Below are 18,628 nucleotides of genomic sequence, written 5' to 3'. Positions count from 1 at the left end.
ACACCCAGACTACTTCCCACTATTGTTCATCACCCCATCAGCTGGTTTACAGCAGAAACCTCTCCAGAACTCAGTCCTCGCAAGCTCACAGGGTTTTATCCTGACAGGCCCTCCCCCCACACGTTCCCCTAAGCAGACCCAGGACACATACCTGAGCACACACACCTGTGGGGCTCTGAGAAATACACACTTTGAGTTTGAACCCTAATCCACCCACAGTCAACTTTGCCTGGTTGTCACCTTCCTTCAGGAAATACCAAGTTCATCACAACTGACACAAGCCTCCTTGCAGCAGCTGACACAGGAGGTGGACACCTGACATCCAGTGGTCTACCAGGCCCAAGGGGTGGCTACCATCATGCAGCTGGGGCAGGTGCTGTAGCAAGAATCGGTCCTTTCCCTGGAGATCCTGGCTAAGGAGCATATCCAGGCCAAGGGTGCTACAAGTCTGCTGAGAGACAGGCAGGCAGGGGAGGCAGCATGGGCCTGGGGGAGGGGGAACAAGTGGGCAGGGAGGGCAGCAAGGTCTTGAGGATCTGGGCTGCACCTGTGCTCAAATGGCTCAGTGTGGGACTTGGATGTGGGCAGGGTGAATGAACCTGGGAAAGGTGAGTGGCTATGTGGGATAGTGTTGGGGCAGGTCTCCAGACAGGTGATAGAATGCTGAGGCTGGGTGCCCGTGGGGCCGAGACTTTATTGGTGACCACCTTAGTAGGGAAACTCAACATCGAAATGCCAGTGATGCCAACAGCCAAGGAGCCCCAGATGAAGGGATAAGGTTGGCATGAACCCCTGGCTAGTGGCATCTGAAACTACTAGGCCACCAGAGTCCCCCTGAAGCATGACTTTCTGATTCCTCCAACTCCAGCCCCTCCATGGCCTAGGGTGAGCTGACATCCACTGCTTTCCACATAGGCACCAGGGGAGGGGGCTGTCCTCTGTTGAGCCGAGCATGGTGGATGCCAAGGTGCAGAAAACAAGCCCCCACATCAACCAAGTTGGCAGACATGGGGCCAATACTCCCGGCCTACAACATCTGGGAGTGTGGAAGTTCATTCCCAGAGAGCCCTGTGCACCAAGCAAGTGTGACAGGTGGCAAGGGGGCATGCACCTTCAGATGCTGGCTTCCCTAGCAGGCATTTTTCCAGAAGCTTCCCCATGAGCATGGTGACATGGAGAATGGCATGGACGAAGGGAGGGAAGGACTTGTGTCAAGCAGGTGTTGGTACAGAAGCTGCAACCCCAAGTTGCAGATGCCAGGGAACACAGCTTGAGGAGAAGCTAAGGCAGCCAAACATTATGTTCTGTCCTTGGGAGGGTAGGGGGACAGCTGGGGACCCCCAGGTCACCTGAGACGACAGAATGTTGAGGCTGGGGCGGAGCAAGAGTTCTTGGTCCCGAGGTACCTGAGCAGCTAGCTCTCCTGGAATGACTGCGGTGTCTGGCCTTAGGCTTGCCCCAGCATGGGGCATGAGACATGAGAAGCAACCAGGCTGGGTTAGCATCAGGCAAGTGACATGGCCATGGCAGAGCTGACAGAAATGGCCATGGGTTGACAGCCTATGAGGCTACCGTACCTTATGATCTATGTGTAAAAATGTAATTTAAGGTGCTGGTGTTGTGGCATAGGCATGTTAAGGTGTCACCTTCTACACCGGCACCCCACATGGGTGCTTGTTCTCTGCTATGGACTGGGAAAGCAGCAGAAGTTGGTCAAAGCTACTGGCCCTTGCACCCATGAGGGAGACCGGGAAAGAGGCTCCTGGCTTTTAGTTCAGCTCAGATTCAGTCCTTTTGACCACAGAGGCAGTGAACCAGCAGACGAAGACCTCTCTTTCTCTGTAACTCTGCCTTTCAAATAATAAAGCGAGAACCTTTAATTAAGACAGAGACAAGGTAGTGTGGTTAAACTCCCCTATCTGGGCAGAGAAGTCTTACACAACTTAAACCCTGGCCTGAAACAGAAAGCCACAGCTTTGCTGGGCTTCCGGAGACCACCTCTTGGGTGTTCTAGGCAAGCAGGTCTGAGCTGGCTGTTGCCAGGCAAGGCCTGGCATGATCAAGACATGGTGTGTTCTCTGAAGTTCATTGGTACCTGTTACTTTATTGTTATATTACATATTCCATCAGATCTAATAAACTCCTCTTTACAAAGTAAGGCACATGAAAAGCCTGTGTAAGCTCTGTGCGTTTAAGGTCTCCACTGGCTAAGAAACCATTTTCTCTACAGAACTGGTACCTGGATATGAACATGATACATTTTCTGTAAGCATAATTGCTGACACATTGTCTCATCATGACATTTTCACCTTGTGGCACAATTAGTCACCAAAGCCAACATGTACACCCTAAGGTTAGGGTTCCAACAGTAGCGTTTGCTTACAAGGACATGTTATAATTGAGAGAATAGTAGGCAGCTATCCACATATGTACAACCGGTCCCCAGGTAGATTCTATAAAATCTAACATCTGTGGCTCCACTCCATTGAAAGGTCAGAAATTTGGCATTTCCAGTCTTTCTTCTGTGGTCATGCTGTCATTCAGAGGTGACGTCACACAACACTGAAGAACATGGACGGCTGATGTCGCCAAAGTCATACGATGCTGAAGACCATGGAAAGATACTGCTCATAGGACACCTGGATCCAGCCATCCTGATCCGTGTCATAGCGTCGGAATATGTCCGTCAGCCTCTGGGGATACACAGAGCAGCAGGCCATCAGACCTTGATGCAGATAGCAGAACAGGCTCACCAGGTAGAGCCCCAAGGTAGGTGAGGTCCAGTTTCAGGAACAGGCACCTCACCTCCCACACCTGACTCCTCACAGTGGGAACTTCTACCTGCGGACTGGGATGCAGGACAGGCCCGGCCTGCCAAAGATGGGAGGGTAGCCTGGCCCTTCCCTATACTTTGAGATTGTCTGTGTGTGTGGGCTCAGGGTCCCCCTCCCACCCATCTCCAGCCAATCAGAGGAGCCTGGCCATCATAACCTGTAACAGGAAGGTCCAGGGCCCCTTCTGAATGACATACTCGGAACTGTGGTAACCAGAGAATAGGCATGCCACAGCACAATTCTGTGTAGCTCAGACAGGCCAGGATCCGAGGACGAGCCACCTCCCCATGACCCTGCAGGGATACAGATCTCTACCACCCATACAAAAGTCGGCATTGCCAGCACCTGGGAAGCTGGTGTGCACTCCAATGCTCACACTGCTAAGTGATATGCCCAGAGTGAGCGTGCAACCTGTGATTAACACTCCAGTGGACCTTGTGGGGGTATGCAGTGGTACAGCAGGCTGATCCTTTACCTGTGGCACTCGCATCCCATGGGGGCGCCCACAGAGAGGGAAGTGGTGGATGGCTCAAGTCCACGGGCCCCTGCACCCATGTAAGATGCCTGGAAGAAGCTCCTGGCTCTCAGCTTGGATCAGCTCAGTTCTGCCTCTAGTAGTCAGGAGAGTCAACCAGTGGATGAAAGACCCTTTATTTCTCCTCTATAAAAAATATGCTTTTCAGGCTCAGCACAATAGCATAATGGTTAAGGTCTTCGCCTTGAATGTGCCGGGATCCCAGATGGGCGCCGGTTCTAATCCAGGCAGCTCCACGTCCCATCTAGCTCCCTGCTTGTGGCCTGGAGAGCAGTCAAGGACGGCCCTAAGTCTTGGGACCCTGCACTCGCGTGGGAGACCTGGAAAGAAGTTCCTGGCTTCGGATCAGCGCAGCACCAGCCGTTGCGGCCACTTGGGGAGTGAATCATCAGATGGAAGATCTTCCTCTCTGTCTCTCTGGACATCTGCCTTTCCAATGAAATAAATAAATCTTTAAAAAAATATATGCTTTTCAAATTAAAACAAATGAATCTTTAAAAAACCCAAAATTCACACTGGCATCCTATATGGCAGTGGTTGGCTTGGACTCTTTTTTGTTTTTAAGATTTATTTATTTTATTGGAAAGTCAGATATACAGAGAGGACAGCCAGAGAGGAAGATTTTCTGTCCGATGATTCACTCCCCAAGTGACTGCAACGGCCAGTGCTGTGCCGCTCCAAAGCCAGGTGCCAAGAATCTCCTCCAGGTCTCCCACATGGGTGCATGGTCCCAAGGCTTTGGGCTGTCCTCGACTGCTTTCCCAGGCCACAAGCAGGGAGCTGGATGGGAAGTGGAATATCTTAGATGCACCCATCTGGGATGCCGGTGCCTTAGATGAAGGATTAGTCTGTTCAGCTACCAATCAGTTAAGAAACCACTGCATTTCTAAAACTGTAGACCCTGGATCTCAAACAGCAGCAGGGGCTGCAAGGAAATAGGTCAGGTCCTCGTTCTGCCCTGTCTGACAGGCACCTTGCATGTTCTGCCTTGGTTTTTCCCCTTTGGCATCAGCCAATGATGAAGCAGCTCTGAGATTTCAGTGTGTTCTCTCAGACTGAAGTTTGTGTAGAGGCACAGAGCACTCAGAGAAAGGGCCTCCTCCAAATCGACTGCTGCATACCTCCAAGGCAGGAACATGATGTTGTCGGCATGCCCATTGTAGAAGCAGTTACCTCTGCAAAGACCAGACCACACCACTCCAGCCTGATGGCCATGCCCTTCCAGCACCCAGTGGCCTCTGCTCACCTGCAGGACGATGCACCCCTGGATGAAGTCATCAAAAGCAATCTGCCCCCGTCCCTGCCGGTCAAACTTGCGGATGAGGATGTCGTGGAACTGGTCAGAGAGCCGATAGCCTTAAAGAGGAGACCAGTGTCAGTGGTAGGCTGGGGCAGGTGGAGGGAAACAACTGCAAATCCACTGAGAGCCACACAGCCCTCTGGCAAGACTCAGAGACCAGCACTGTCCACTCCCTGCAAGGAACACCATGGCAGAGCTGTTCTGGAAACCCACCAAAGTCCTGTATGACCAACTATATGACCAGTTCCCTGTCAAGTAGCACAGAAGGGAACTGGTGAATACCTGCCTACAAGGAGCGAATCCATGCAACATTAGAACAACCTCAACTTCTCTCACAGGCCCCGAAATGCTCCAATTTATTTCAAATTTACCAGAGTTTCTGGTAGGGCCATAGCCCCAGGGCTGCTTCAGATGGGAACACTCCTTGCCTGTCTCCTTCCTTCCACCATTCCTATCTATCGGCTGAGCTGTCCTCATTGAGAGAGGAGCAGGTGATAAAGCAGTCCCATTGGGCCCAGTGTGGTAGGCTAATGGCTAAAGTCCTCGCCTTGCATGTGCCAGGATCCCACATGAGTGCTGGTTCATGTCCCAGCTGCTCCACTTCCCATCCAGCTCCCTGCTTGTGGCCTGAGAAAGCAGTCAAGGACGGCCCAAAGCCTTGGGACCCTGCACTCATGTGGAGACCTGGAAGATGCTTCTGGCTCCTGATCAGCTCAGCTCCAGCCCTTGTGGCCACTGGGAATTAATCCGCAGACAGAGTACTTTTCTCTCTGTAGATCTGACTTTCCAATAAAACAAACAGCCCTACTGGTTTTCAGTCTCATGGCATATTCGTAAGGATGTGTACATTTTTTGTCTAAGTGAATTTCATAGTCAATTACCTGTAGGAAAACTCACTGTTTTACTGATAAAGACTCAAACACACCCACAGGTACACAGCATCTTCAGGAGCATTCAGGGCACACTGTGGCCCTAACTACATGAGGACCATTTCACAGCACTCCACAGGCTGAGCAGAAGACAGGAGCTTGGTAGTGCTAGCGACAGCAGAGTAGGGAGTATATGTTTTGCTTCGTAGGCTGACTCCTTCAACATCACGCCCCTGCTGGTGCGAGCAGTAATGACTGGGACAGCAGAGAGGATTCTGTCACTGCCTGCCCTGACTGGCCATGCGTCGATATCTCCATGATGTTCTCAGTCTGACAAGGACACCAAGGCCTGGTAGGCATCCTCTGCGTTAGTGTTGTCTCATGTACACCCACTGAGCTCATTCCCAGAACCAGAGCCTGGTGGGATCTCACAGCACTCCAGGCAACCACTCAGGGATGTGCCTTCCCAGAGGGGAAGCCTGACCAAGGCAAACAAGGTCAGGTGTACTGCAGTTCCAATTTAGAGCGACCTCTCCCTGCCCTGCCCCAAGTCTGGCCCACAGCTGGTGAGCTCTGGAAGTAGTTCTGACTCACCCAATGGGCCAGCTCAAAGGAAAGGAGAGGGAGAGTAGAAAAGAGCTCCAAGAGAGGGCAGGAGCCATCCTAACCCTACAACCCACCCTCAGACTCAACAAGGTGAGATCGTTAGACATAATCTAACTTTTGTTTTCTACAGGAAGCACTTTCATGTAAGCAGCCTTTTAAGTAAAACAAAGCTTGTGCTTCACAGCTGGATGAAACATCTGAAGGAATTGTCCAAACCTGCATCTGCTGCAGCCATGGCCTTGGTCAGGTTTCTCCACTCCCCAGGGTGCATTCAAGGGGTCATTCCACCTGACAGACCCTTGGATGCATCCTGGACAGGTGCCATGAACACTAAGAGAAGCACGGCACACGGCAACAGGCTGAAGCCTGACACAAACACACACACACACACACACACACACACGGAATACACCTGAGAATGGGCACAGAACTGCACAACTCTAACCCAATGTTCCTGTGGGGCATTTCATCTTTTCTTTCTTGTATTTGGATGTAACATGAAGTGTAATGTGCCCCACACCATCTTATTTTATTCAACCACGTTAACCACATTCTCAGTTTTGCTGGTGAAACCACTCCAGTCCACACAACACAGACAATGTGCATAGCCCTTATCTCATTTCTGATGAAAAAACTGAAGGAAGTGAGGGATCCTAACAAACCACACACAGGAAGTGAGAAATCCTCAAAGACCACAAAATCTCCATGTCAAACGTAAGCCTTCATGATACAAATATACCAAAATATGAACCTGTACAATACAAACAGAAACATTACACAGACTCAGTGAAAAACATCAGTAACTGGAACAAAATCACAAAGAACCTGCAGTGGTTCCCAGGCTTCACAATGAAGGTAAGTGAATTACCAAAACCTGAGAGTGCTTGCTTGAGCTCGTTCTTGTCGATCATCCCTGAGTTGTCCCGGTCATAGGTGCGGAACACGTTCTGCCAGTCAGTGATATACTTCCACACGCCTGTGAACTCACTGAAATTCACGCCAGCCTTGTTCTCTCGGTCAAACATAGCTGAGACAAGAGAGAATAGACACACTGCACATCAGGTCAAATGCCTACATCGCACAACAAGAGACCCACCTCTGGCTTCCAAGCAACCTTGGCTCCTCTGGAGACTGGCGAGGTGCCCAGCCTTTTAATCACAGTGCTGGCTCATGAACACTGTCTGCTGAATTGTTGTATTACCTGCAGTGTGAAGCCAAAACACATGCAGACTCAGAACAACTGTGCTGTGGCCCTGGTTCTAGGCCCAGCTGCTTCACTTCCAATCCAGTTTCCTGCCAATACACCTGGGAAAGCAGCAAAAGAAGGCCCAGATACTTTGGACCCTGTTGTCCAACTTGAAAAGCTCCTAGCTCCTGGCTTCAGATCAGCCAAGCTCCAACTGCTGTGGTCATTTGGAGAGTAAACTGGCAGATGGGGGCTGGGTGCAGTAGTCTAGTGGCTAAAGTCCTTGCCTTACATGCACTGGGATCCCATATGGGCGGTTCTAGTCCTGGCAGCCCCACTTCCCATCCAGCTCCCTGCTTGTGGCCTGGGAAAGCAGTCAAGAATGGCCCAAAGCCTTGGGACCCTGCTCCTGCGTGGGAGACCAGGAAGAGCTCCTGGCTCCGGATTGGCTCAGCTTCAGCCGTTGCGGCCGCTTGGGGAGTGAACCATTGGACAGAAGATCTTCCTCTCTGTCTCTCCTCCTCTCTGTATATCCGCCTTTCCAATGAAAAAGTAATAATAATAAAAAAAAATCACAGTATTACTATGAGATTGTAACACCAATGTTATTGGTTGCATCAGAAGTGACTAGCATTCGTTTAAATTTCACATACTAAAAATTTGTGTAGAGAAGAGCACCAGTGTTTCTTCTGACAACCAGCCACACTTGCAGCCAGGGGCGAGACAAGACTGTGCTTAGAGGGCAGAGTATACAGGTAGCTGCCTCACTTGATCACACTTAAGAACCCAGATCAGCAGTCACTATGGGCGATAGAACTCAGCACAGGAGCAGATCCCTGTACCTGTCAGCATCTCCCTGGACTTAAGGCAAAGTTTCTGCCAGCACAGGATGGTAAGCTACCAAACAAGGAGACAGTATTGACTCAGATGCTACCACAGAGAAGTCAGAGAATTCCCACAGGGCCACACATGGCAAGTGACAGATCCTAGAGAACACACACGGGAAGTGAGGGATTCTAGTGATCACATGCAATAAAGGGAGGGATCTAAACACAAGATACTCACAAGGCTACAGTTGTGCAGTAAGCTGACTGAAACAAGCAGCAGTCCCATTGGGAAACACTGGACACAGGAAGTGAGAGGACTAAGCTCACAGCTTGAAAACAAGGCAATGGGAGCAAAGATGCAGAGAAGAGGCAAGGAAAAGACCAGTCCTGAACAACAGACAAAGAGCGGGGTCAGAGCCCTTCCAGATGACTCGCAGCTGCAGGGACTCTCCTACACTTGGAGTTCAGTTCAAGATCCTGCTGTTTGGGCAGCCAGGGAGGCCGAGAGGAGAATTCCTACCCAGCATCACATGAACGAAGCAAACCCTTCTGCAGGATATACCCCTGGTTCAGGTCATGTCTACATGAAGTTCAAACACCAATCCAAAAAGAAATTGTCCAGGAGCACCCTTCCCAGGATCTCACACTGATATCAAGAATACAAGGCAAACTGAGTGCCATACTAAGGTCTTCGTCACGGAAATGAGCCTTGTGAGAAAACTATGCATAGGTTTCAAAATGCTTCGTATTCAAACACATCCTCTGATTCCACATTCCAGACTCTGGTATACTCTCTCCTGCTCTTTCACAAACATACACACTTACCTTCAACTTAAAAAAAAAAAATCTTGAAACTAAGACTAACAAATGTACAAGTGGTAAGAGACTACACACACATACACACACACACACACACACACCAAGAAAGACTTTGGATAAGCAAATAGTAATTAGGAATTAGAAACAAAAGGGATGGGTCAAATTAGAAATAAAAAGTCTGGGCCTCGCGCAGTAGCCTAGTAGCTAAACTCCTCGCTTTGCATGCACCAGGATCCTATTGGGCACTGGTTCAGATCCTGGAAGCTCCACTTCCCTTCCAGCTCCTTGCTTGTGGCCTGGGAAAGCATCAGATGGCCCAAAGCCTTGGGACCCTGAAATCATGTGGGAGACTGGAAAGAAGCTCCTGGCTTTGGATTAGCTCAGCTCCAGCCGTTGCACCCACTTGGGGGGGGCAGTGAACCAGTGGATAAAAGATCTTTTCCTTCTTTCTGTCTCTCCTCTCTGTAAATCTGACTTTCCAATAAAAACAAATAAATAATAAATAAATAAAAATCTGTGAAAGCAAACACATACCCACATACACAGAAGACAGGACAGAGCTTGGGGAAAAGTTTGAGGTTCAATGTCCTACTCCCTGCACTGTCTCACAGGTGGGGGTTTGGGGACAGTGAAGCCACACACAATGAGAGGCACAGTCCTGTCCAGGCAGTCTCAGGTTCCACAGCCCAGGCCCACAGATACTCACATATGATTGATCTCACAGTCACAGGGTTAAATGGAGTCCATGTACCTGGAATAAACAGCAAACAACCACAATTAAAACATTTTACAGGGACTCTCTGGGAGGTGTTTTGGCTGCCATGACCACAGGAAAGTGCTGTAAGCATTGTGGATCTAGTGTCCTGCCAGACACTCAATGCTGACTACAATTATGTAAAGCTGGAGGCTCACTCTCCCCAAGATATAACCAAAAAATCATCTCACGTTACCTTAACACACACTGAATTTTCCAGGCATGCGGGGACCAGGTAAGCTGAGAAGGCAGCAATGGTTTCACTCTCATCACCATTGTCTATGGCATGGGAGTTGCCAAGATGCCCAGAGCACAGGCCCCAGCAGCTGTGTTGAAGGCAGCATGGAGCACGGGACTCATGGCAGACTACTTCCTCATGGTTTCCCCACTTGTGGAGTCCTCCTAAGCTGCAGTCTGTTTTTTGGGAACACTGCTGGTCCTGAAAACTCAGCCACTGCTCCACTGAGAGGACGTGAAGCTCACCATATGCCCAAGATTCACAGTGACGTGTCCATTTACCAGTTTTCACACTCACTGAAAGACTTAAAAAGAACTTTTTAAGTAGGGGCACTCAGTGGCCCTAACCAGCCCTACACTCTGTGGAGCCAGGCAGTCATACTTGTATTCCTGGTCAGCAGTTTTGCCTGGAATGCATGTGGCTGGGTCTGCAATACCGCAGCCCTTGCATTCCTGTACTCTGGGCTCACACAACTCAGCCCAGAGAAATCTCCAGAAACACACACCTGACATTTCAACCTAGGCTCCTTCTGTGGGAAGCTTTTTCTGGGGACCCTATAACCCCCTGGCCACATGATTCTTCTACTCCTCTTGGGACCTCAGGCCCAAGTATAGGGAAGGTGCACTCCTCCCACAGAGGAGGGACACCTGTCTCTGTGTCCACTGCACAGATCTGCAAGCTGCAGGAGCCTCTTGTATAGATGTTTAGGGAGCAGTGGGCAGGAGTATGTACAGAAAAGCATTACTGAAAAATGGTTAAAAAGAAACCCACAAGGCCAAGTCAGAGAGGTAGTTTCAGACATGGGAACAGCACTTTCTCTTCCCATTGTACTTGGGCTCCCGTTCCTGTCCTTCTTGTTGTGTGCCGACTTGCAGTGATCACACATGGGAGAACCTACCTAACCCCCAACAGAAGCCCTGGCAGCCAATCCCAATACTGCAAGGCCTCCAGTTCTCTGTTTTTCCAGCTGCGACCTCCTTTTTCTATGCATGTATGTGGATCAGGAGCAGCGCACCTAACATCTGGAGGTGTAGCTGCCTGCAGGAGGCAGACATCTCATGCGGCCTTGTCAGGCAATGGCACACTGATGGGTTCTGCACTGAATAACACTGTGAGGACACAGAGAGGTATACTATGAAGGCAGTCTGGATCAAAAAAAAAAAAAAAATCAAAGCTCAAGTTGATGCCAACAATCCAACCACAGGGTACTTGACAGTTACACTGAAATCAAAGAACACTGCTGACAGTAGTCAGCAGACTCATTGGCAGATTCAGTCCCACCCAGGAAGTGACTAACAACAGTACGGTCCTTTTTTTAAAAAAAAAAAATTATTTATTTTTATTACAAAGTCAGATATACAGAGGAGGAGAAACAGAGAGGAAGATCTTTCGTCCAATCATTCACTCCCCAAGTGACTGCAATGGCCAGAGCTCTGCCAATCCAAAGCCAGGAGCCAGGAACCTCCTCCAGGTCTCCCACATGGGTGCATGGTCCCAAGGCTTTGAGCCTTCCTCAATTGCTTTCCCAGGCCATAAGCAGGGAGCTGGATGGGAAGCAGGCTGCCGAAATTAGAACCAGTGCCCATCTGGGATCCCAGTATGTTCAAGGCGAGGACTTTAGCCACTAGGCCACCGCGCCAGGCCCAGTAGGGTCCTTAATCTCTTTCTATAGTGGCTTACCACTGAGAGGTCTAACTCCCTGGAACAAGCAGCATTTCCCATTCATGTCGAAAAATGTTATAGAAATGCTGACACACAGGCATGTGAGGGAAAGGTTCAAACAGCATGCACAGAGGGCTGTAACTCAGTGAGGGGAAGGGTTGAGAGCAGGTCCACAGTGCTTTGGAAGCCTCCAAAGCGCAAGGAGCCAGTCTGCAGTGTATGCACTGATCACACACTGTCAGTCCATAGGGGAGTAAGCGTGTACTGCTCACACACTGCCAGTCTTCAGGGGGAGTAAGCATGTACTATCCATACACCGTCAGTCTGTGAAGGAGTAAGTGGGTATTGCTCACATACAGTCAGTCTGTGAGGAAGTAAGCATGTACTGCTCACACTTGGTTAGTCTGTGGGAGTAAGCATGTACTGCTCACACTTGGTTAGTCTGAGGGAGTAAGCATGTACTGCTCACACATGGTCAATCTGAGGAAGTAAGTGTGTACTGCTCACACATGGTCAGTCCATGCGGAAGTAACTGTGTACTGTTCACACACATTCTGAGGGAGTAAGTGTATACTGCTCACACACAGTCAGTCTGCAGGGTTGGTAGGCCTGTACTGTCACACTCATCAGGACAAATGTTTGACCACCACTCCCAGTATAGAAAGTTGCAAAAAACCTGAACCTGTGGAATATTCTCAAAACTGAAAAGCAAAGAACAAAGTGGATCACAAAGCTTTCATCATTCACTTGAAACTACTGGACAGAAAGTCTCTGAAGTAGGGTCCTGGATGCACACAGCATGTGAAAAGATTAACCACCCAACACGGATTAAACTACTGGACAGAAAGTCTCTGAAGTAGGTCCTGGATGCGCACAGCATGTGAAAAGATCAACCACCCAACACGGATTAAACTTTCAGCCAGGCTTTGCCAAATTGTAGACTGCTGGACTTGGTACTTAGTACACTGTCTTGTACCTTCCCTAAGTGCCAATCAAGCACTGGGACATGCTGACCAAAGACAAGAAGAGTTTAGGAGATGATGCTGTGGTTTAGCAAGTAAAACTGCTGCCTCCAGTGCCAACATCCTATAGGGGCAGCAGTTTGAGGCCTGGTTGTTCCACTTCCCCATCCAGCTCCTTGCGCCTGGCCTGTGAAAGTAGCAGAGGATAAATTAAATTTTGGGGCCACTGCACCTACATGGGAGGCCTGGAGGAAGCTCCTGGCTCCTAGCTTCAGACCAGCCCAGCTCTGGCTGTTCCGGCTATTTGGGGAGTGAACCAGCATGTGGAAGATCAATTTTCTTTCTCTCCTTCTCTCTGTAAATCTGCCTTTCAAATTAAAAAATCTTTTAAAAAATATTTTAAAAGATTAAAAAGAGGAAGAAGGGAAGCGACTGGGATTCATGCAGTGCTTCAGGAAGGGATTCTGGCAAAGCAAGCAGTGGCTTGATTCCCAGAGCTGGTCCTTGTTGTAAGTTCTTGAATGTTCTATGGGTATTATCAAGCTTTTTTTTTTTAATTTTTAAAGATTTGTTTATTTATTGGAAAGTCAGATATACAGAGAGGAGGAGAGACAGAGGGGAAGATCTTCCATCTGATGATTCACTCCCCAAATGAGCACAATGGCCGATGCTATGCCGATCCGAAGCCAGGATCCAGGAACTTCTTCCAGGTATCCCACACGGGTGCAGAGTCCCAAAGCACTGGGCCATCCTCGACTGCTTTCCCAGACCACAAGCAGGGAGCTGGATGGGAAGTGGAGCTGCCGGGATTAGAACTGGTGCCCATCTGGGATCCCGGCACGTTCAAGGCGAGGACCTTGGCCGCTAGGCCATACCGCTGGGCCCGCTTTTTTTTTTTAAGAAAGAAGGAAAGAAGGAAGGAAGGAAGAGGAAAAAAGGAAGTAACATTCACTTGTTTATCTGAAAGACAGAGTTATGGGAGATAGGGGAGAGGGAGAGACAGAAACAGATCTTTCATCTGTTGGTTTACTTCCCAAGCAGCTGCAACAGCTAGAGCTGCATCAGCCTGAACCCAGGAGCTTCCTCCAGGTCGTTCACGTGGGTACAGAGGTCCAAGGAATTGAGCTCATTGGGGAAGTAGAGCAACCAGGCCTCAAGTTGGCATCCACATGGGATGCTGGCACTGTAGACAGTAGTTTTACTTGCTAAACCACAGCATCATCTCCTAAACTCTTCTTGTCTTTGGTCAGCATGTCCCAGTGCTTGATTGGCACTTAGGGAAGGTACAAGACAGTATACTAAGTACCAAGTCCAGCAGTCTACAATTTGGCAAAGCTTGGCTGAAAACTAGAACTGGTGCCCATATGAAATGCCAGCAGAGGATTAGCATGTTATGCCACCATGCTCTCTCTTCTAATCCATCTCCTGCTAATGTGCCTGAGAAAGCAGAAAATGGCCCAACCGCTTAAGCCCATGCACCCATGTGAGAGACCTAGCATGAGTCCTGGGTTCCTGGTTTTGGCCTGGCCCAGCTTTGGTTATTGCAGCCATTTCGGGCAGTTAACCAGTGGATGGAATATCTCTCTTCTCTGTTTCTCCCCCTCTCTGTATCTCATTGCCTGTCAAATAAGTAAATAAATCTTTCCAAAAGAAAAACAACAACAAAGACCCAGGGTTAGGGTACTTCCTAGTTTCCTGGAAACAAGCTGCACAAACACTTGATAACCACCACTGGGATCCTGGGCTCATTGGAAATCACAGGTGTTACTGTGAGACACAGAACCTTCAGCTCAATACAAATGATTAGAAAATCACTAAATGCCCAGTGTGCGCCAACCGAGAGGGGCTCCCTTATGACTCGGGTTGCAACACTGTGAGGCAGTGTCCAGCACTCCTTCATCCAGTGTCCTCCAACATCAAGCTGCTTTCCACTAACGCACACGAACCTCCTGGCATTTCCATCACATCCTAACAATGAGCCCTTTCCTGGCTTCAATGGCACCTCTGGAAAGCCAGGTTAGTGCAACTTTCAGAAAGGCCATTGCACTTGGTCCTTTAATGAAGCAATGTTCCATTCACATTCCTCAGAGTTCACCTGCAGAAACCAACAGGTACAGAATTCTGAAGAGAGCCCCTTTATTTCATAACCCAACTGCCTTCTCACTTTCAGCAGCTCCTGTAGTGACCAGAATGACCTCTGGATGCTGCCTGGACCTTCTGTAGTACCCTACCAGGGTCTCTGACTGTTCCTTCCATGCCCGTGGGGATGCCCTCCAGGGCTCACCTGAGGAAGTCAAGGACTTTTTCTGTACCTTATGGAATTCCCCTTGCAGAGCCAATGTGCTTTTCTAGCCCCTAAAATCTACACAGCAGCTTCTACTTTGACACATTTTGCTGGCTCAGCCAGGCTCAGTAATCACCAGGGAAACCAGTGATTGATTAATTAATTAAAAATGACTACAGGGTAGTCAAAAAGAGAACAAGAATCCTTTCTCGAGCCCCAGGCTTGCAGACCGGGAATCATTTTCCAGAATCTAACCCTAACTTACTGGTTTGGGAATCAGTGATCAGCCTGCCTGCTGACTTTGACGCTAACTACCTTCACCTGCCGCCCTGCCCTTTCCAACCCTTGCTTCAAGGTCCCCCTCCAAGGCGAGACGAGCCCTTGCTCCAGGGCTGTGGGTCAAGTCCGCACGGTTTCTCAGTACACCCGGTAGCCACTCCACACAGCAAACCAATAACACCCATTGAGCACCAAGTCATCAGTGCCTAGGAGACCCCCAATGTCCACTTACCATTGGACAGCGCCTGCTGAAGCTCGTTGTCCGAGATCACCCCGCTCCTGTCTTTATCAACTCTACAAGACCAAAACGACCAGGTAAGCCGGCCCCTTCCCGCAGCACGCCAGGGATGTGCTCGGGCCGGACCGACTACGTGTCGGTTCCCTCCCTCGCCGTCCTCGCCCGGGAAGCGGGCAAACCCGCCCTCCACATCCATCGGGGACTTCCGGGCTCAGACTTGCCCGAGACTGAATCGCAGCCTCCGCCCCCGCCTCCGGCTCCTCCAGCCCGCTGGAGCGGCCGGGACGCGCGCCCCTTGCCCTCCCTCGCCAACGGGAAGACTGGAGGCCACTACAGGCGGGGCCCGGGCGCAGGAGGGTCTGACAAGGGCGCCGGGGAGGCCCCCCGGGAGCAGGAACCGCTCGCCACTCCGAGATCGTGGCGGCCTCACCTCTGGAAGACGTTCCACAGAAAGCTCTGGTCCGGGAGCGCCGCGCCCGCGGCAGGGCCGGGGCCGGCCCCGGGACCGGGGCGGTAGGAGTAGGCAGCCATCAGCCGAGGGAGCACCGGGCTGAAGCACCTAGTGTGGAGCGAACGACTCGGGGCGACTCCGCTTCCGCCTCCAGAGGGCGGGGCTTGAACACGCCACTTCCAGGGACACAGGAAGTGCGAACTCCGAGTCACGCGGCCCGGCGAAGTCCAGTTCGGGTCCTGTACTTTGCCGATAAATGAGCACTTCTGCGCGTGCGCCGTACGGCCTGTGTGTCAGGAAAGCCGGGAGGGAGACGCGCCCTTGCGGGGACCGGAGAGCAGCTGCGGGCTGCGGCGCTCCCTTCCGGCCCGGGGCGGCGCCCGTCTTGCCCGCGCTGTTTCCTCACAGAAAGGCTGCCCGGTGCCCAGGGCTATGTCCCTCCCGGGGCTAGGGACGCGGAAATCTGTCCCAGTTACCGCACTTTTCCGTCAGATTTATTTCCCCCTCTCATTGAGCATTTCAGTGTTTCACCTCAGCTGCCCCCAGTGTGAGGCCGAGCCAAGGCCGTGGCCTGTTTTCCGCGGCACCTGAGACCATTCCCAGTGGACTGATGCATTATTCAGCTCGCGGCCCCGCCACAGGTCGCGTTCGTCCCACTTTGCTTCTCAGACTCGAGTTGTAACAAGTGTCGGTCTGCAAACCTCAACTTTATTCATGATTTATGCATTTAGGGGGTTCCTAGTTTTCTCCTCACACGATCTGCCCTTGTCGGACCCCTAGTCTGACCTGTCCTACAACCAGCGAGCAACGCCTCGGCAAGGCACACACGCTGTGAACAGGCAGGTGTCCCAGCACCAAGTGCTCCCTCCTGTTTAATTCCCGAGTGGGATGCCTTGCACGCATCCCGTGTGTACTCCCCCGCATCAAGGCACCCTGGTCCGTGTTCTACTGACTTGGAAACCCAGAGAAACCAAGTAAATTCTGATTCAGTCACATTCAGCCATAACTTTGCTTCTTTAACATCACCTCAGTGGCAACAAGGATAAAAAAATTTTTTTAAAGATTTATTTTTATTGGAAAGGCGGATATACAGAGAGGAAGATCTTCGTCCGATGATTCACTCCCCAAGTGGCCGCAAAGCCAGGAGCCAAGAATCTCTCCAGATCTCCCACATGGGTGCATGGTCCCAAGGCTTTGGGCCTTCCTCGATGGCTTTCCCAGGCCACAAGCAGGGAGCTGGATGGGAAGTGGAGCTGTCAGGATTAGAACCGGTGCCCATCTGGGATCCCAGGTGTTCAAGGTGAGGACTTTAACAACTATGCTATTGCACCAAACCCAAGGATAAATTTTAAAAGGGAGATTAGTTATGAAACTTAAAGAAACCCACTCATCTGCATGTACAAACAGGTGTAAGCTGACACACTCCCACTGGTACAGCTTCAGACCCTCCTTTTCCATCAGCCCCGGTCTCGATGGCAAGCCCCAAAGGCCTGTACTCCCAGCAAGCAACCTCGCCTCTGCCAAGGCACACTCTCCTGTCAGAAGAGGGTTTCTGTCCAGTCCTGCCAGGTAATATGCAGACACGGTGGTCAGCAGAGGAAGCACATCTCCCTACATAACTGCTCTTTCCTCACCGATCAAATTCTAACCCTCCAAACCAGGTCTGTGCAAAGCTTTCTAGGAGCTGAGAAACTACCTGCAAGATGCCACTCTCTCCTCTTGTTGATGTCAATCACAGATATTGGACCTGTCTTCCCTAAATACCCAGCATCCTTACAGCTTTCCAGGGTGTGCTACTGTCCACATGCCAGCCCTCAGCAAATATCTGCTGCTCAGTACTAGCCGAGGCATGTACTCATGTGAGCAAGCACGCACATGCATGCACACAAACTTATCTGCTGGAGCCTCCGTGGTGTATTTCCTGTTGTCTTGGGTCTCCTGATGGCTTTGCTGTGACATAGGCAAACTGACAGTCTTTGTCAACCCCATGGAGATTCCTGGGGCAGAGCTGCACCTACCACTCCCTTTCCTTTCTCTAGCCAGTATTCAGTGGAAATAAAGGTGTGCCAGTAGATCCCAGGCTTGGTATGGAGCCCAAGGGACCACCCTTCAGATGTTTACTGCACCCTGTAAAAGGGCATTGGTAGGACCTGATACCGTGCCCAATAGCTACATCCTAACCTTGCATGCCCCAGGATTCCAATGGGCACTGGGGTTTGTGTCCTGGCTGCTCCACTTCCCATCCAGTTTCTTGCTTGTGGTCTGGGAAAGCAGTGGAGGATGGCCCAAAGCAACTCCTGGCTTCAGACTGGCTCAGCTCCGGCCACTGCGGCCATTTGGGGAGTGGACCAGTGGATACATCTTTCCTTCTGTTCTCTCTGTAGATCTTGTGTCATGTTAAGTCAGTGTGGCTGTGGCCACTGGACTGTGCACGTCTCAGTGAATCACTCCATGTCTCACCTTTTCCTTCAGTCCACACTAGAAATTATCCATCTCTGGGCAGTGTTCTACTTCTGTACTGACTCAATTCTAGCATGATCTTTGAAACTTGAAACCTCATGTTTACAAGCCAGGGTGGAATATTCTGGTCCATGGCCCATTAACAAGGGAAGCAGCACAGAAACTTGCATTTTCAGATGACCCATTCTAGGGAATTTCTTGGTCATACTCAGTTGAAAGCTTTGTTGTGGGTTCAGAAGTAGACAGATATTGACAAATTGCCCTCTAGATTGTTTCTTTGAAATCAAACCAGTGCTTCTGCTGTCCATGCTTCAGGGGTATCTG

At 50.4% G+C, this 18,628-nt stretch overlaps 1 protein-coding gene across 3 annotated transcripts; it reads right to left on the bottom strand.

Annotated features, from left to right (window-relative positions):
- Window positions 1–2,084: 2,084 nt before the first annotated feature.
- On the bottom strand, window positions 2,085–16,009 carry PDCD6 (programmed cell death 6). Of its 3 annotated transcripts, none has more exons than XM_040977347.1 (6): window positions 15,824–15,985; window positions 15,388–15,449; window positions 9,683–9,727; window positions 7,019–7,171; window positions 4,616–4,725; window positions 2,085–2,693 (listed from the first exon to the last, which is right to left on the bottom strand). In XM_040977347.1, the coding sequence occupies exons 1-6, from the start codon at window positions 15,922–15,924 to the stop codon at window positions 2,595–2,597; spliced, it is 570 nt and encodes a 189-aa protein (XP_040833281.1). In that variant the 5' UTR covers window positions 15,925–15,985; the 3' UTR covers window positions 2,085–2,594. The 3 variants fall into 3 exon arrangements, with proteins under 3 accessions (XP_040833281.1, XP_040833280.1, XP_040833282.1); XM_040977346.1 differs by having other exon boundaries at window positions 7,013–7,171; window positions 15,824–15,973; XM_040977348.1 differs by lacking the exons at window positions 7,019–7,171; window positions 9,683–9,727 and having other exon boundaries at window positions 15,824–16,009.
- Window positions 16,010–18,628: the final 2,619 nt, after the last annotated feature.

This window comes from Ochotona curzoniae, unplaced genomic scaffold (genome assembly GCF_017591425.1).
Source record: "Ochotona curzoniae isolate NIBS_2020 unplaced genomic scaffold, NIBS_Ocur_1.0 contig_2754, whole genome shotgun sequence".
Classification (NCBI taxonomy): domain Eukaryota; kingdom Metazoa; phylum Chordata; class Mammalia; order Lagomorpha; family Ochotonidae; genus Ochotona; species Ochotona curzoniae.
Note: the sequence above shows the minus strand (reverse complement) of the source record. Positions and strands in the feature narration are given on the sequence as shown.